The sequence below is a fragment of the Charadrius vociferus genome, unplaced genomic scaffold, assembly GCF_000708025.1.
Source record: "Charadrius vociferus isolate BGI_N301 unplaced genomic scaffold, ASM70802v2 scaffold298, whole genome shotgun sequence".
Taxonomy (NCBI): domain Eukaryota; kingdom Metazoa; phylum Chordata; class Aves; order Charadriiformes; family Charadriidae; genus Charadrius; species Charadrius vociferus.
In genome coordinates, this window is record NW_009649936.1 from 1,631,652 (window position 1) to 1,633,039 (window position 1,388).

The 1,388-nt window shown below is 39.8% G+C and overlaps 1 protein-coding gene across 1 annotated transcript in view; it reads left to right on the forward strand.

The window, feature by feature from the left end:
- DYRK1A (dual-specificity tyrosine-(Y)-phosphorylation regulated kinase 1A) overlaps positions 1 to 1,388 on the forward strand; it is a 27,174-nt gene extending 25,786 nt beyond the window's left edge. The window contains exon 11 of the mRNA XM_009891365.1: positions 669 to 1,388. Coding sequence (XP_009889667.1) covers positions 669 to 1,295 — 627 coding nt within the window. The 3' untranslated portion in view covers positions 1,296 to 1,388. The remainder of the gene's footprint in view (positions 1 to 668) is intronic.

The following is a 1,388-nucleotide window of genomic DNA, read 5'->3' on the forward strand; positions in this document are numbered from 1 at the left end:
CATTATCATTGGTGACATTTATTCAATAGTTCTCCTTGGAAAGAAGCAACAACTCATTTATTAACTACAAATAATCAAGTAATATTTTTATTTTAGTACAGAACAGATAAAAATATAAATTCTTCCAAGTAGAAGATTTAGTTTATGCAACAAATTGGTGTGTAGCTAGGTCTTGCTATTTTAGTAACCTTTAATTAGCTGTGTTCTTCCAGAGGTGTGGGTAGTACTCTTGTAATGCTATTGACAGTGTTCAAGATATGAACTACAACATATTAATTTATCTTAGTATGCTTATTGTGTCCAGAGGCCTGAGTCAGAGATCAGGGCCTTATTGTTCGAAGCGTTTCACAAATATTATGTTGTTTATTACTACTGTTACATAAAGCTGCTTCTGTAACTTTGACAGTAAGGTCACAGACTGGACTTACTTAAATTGTTTGAAAAAAAGCGTCCAGAATGTGAACTCGTTTTTCTTAAGGTATATTTAGAAAAGGGTATTAGAAATGCTTGTTAACTACATGTGTACATTTCTAGAATAATTTTGCAACTGCAAGGTTTGGTTAACTTTTTTACTCGTTAGCATAAACATGAATAACTTAATCTCGCATATGTTGCAAATGGACAGATTTGAGTAAGCATTTTTGGTTTTATTTTGCTTATTAACATAGGTTCGACAGCAGTTTCCTCCTCCAATTGGTTGGACAGCCACTGAAGCTCCTACACAGGTCACTGTTGAAAACCATCCAGTTCAAGAAACCACCTTCCATGTAACCCCTCAACAACAGAATGCATTACATCATCATCACGGAAATAGCTCTCACCACCACCACCACCATCACCACCACCACCACCACCATCATGGACAGCAAGCCTTGGGTAGCCGGACCAGGCCGAGAGTCTACAATTCTCCAACAAACAGCTCCTCCACCCAGGATTCTATGGAGGTGGGCCACAGTCACCACTCCATGACATCCCTGTCTTCCTCAACTACTTCTTCCTCTACATCTTCCTCCTCTACTGGTAACCAAGGCAATCAGGCCTATCAGAACCGCCCAGTGGCTGCTAATACCTTGGACTTTGGACAAAATGGAGCTATGGACATGAATTTAACAGTCTACTCTAATCCGCGCCAAGAAACTGGCATAGCTGGACATCCAACATACCAGTTTTCTGCTAATACAGGTCCTGCTCATTACATGACTGAAGGACACCTTGCGATGAGGCAAGGAATCGATAGAGAAGAGTCTCCCATGACAGGAGTTTGTGTTCAGCAAAGTCCTGTGGCTAGCTCGTGACTAAACTGAAACTAAGTTTGTTTCTTGTGTGTTTTTATAGAAGTGGTGTTTTTCCAAAAACAAAGTGCAAAGCTGCTTGGAGCAGAAGGAGAT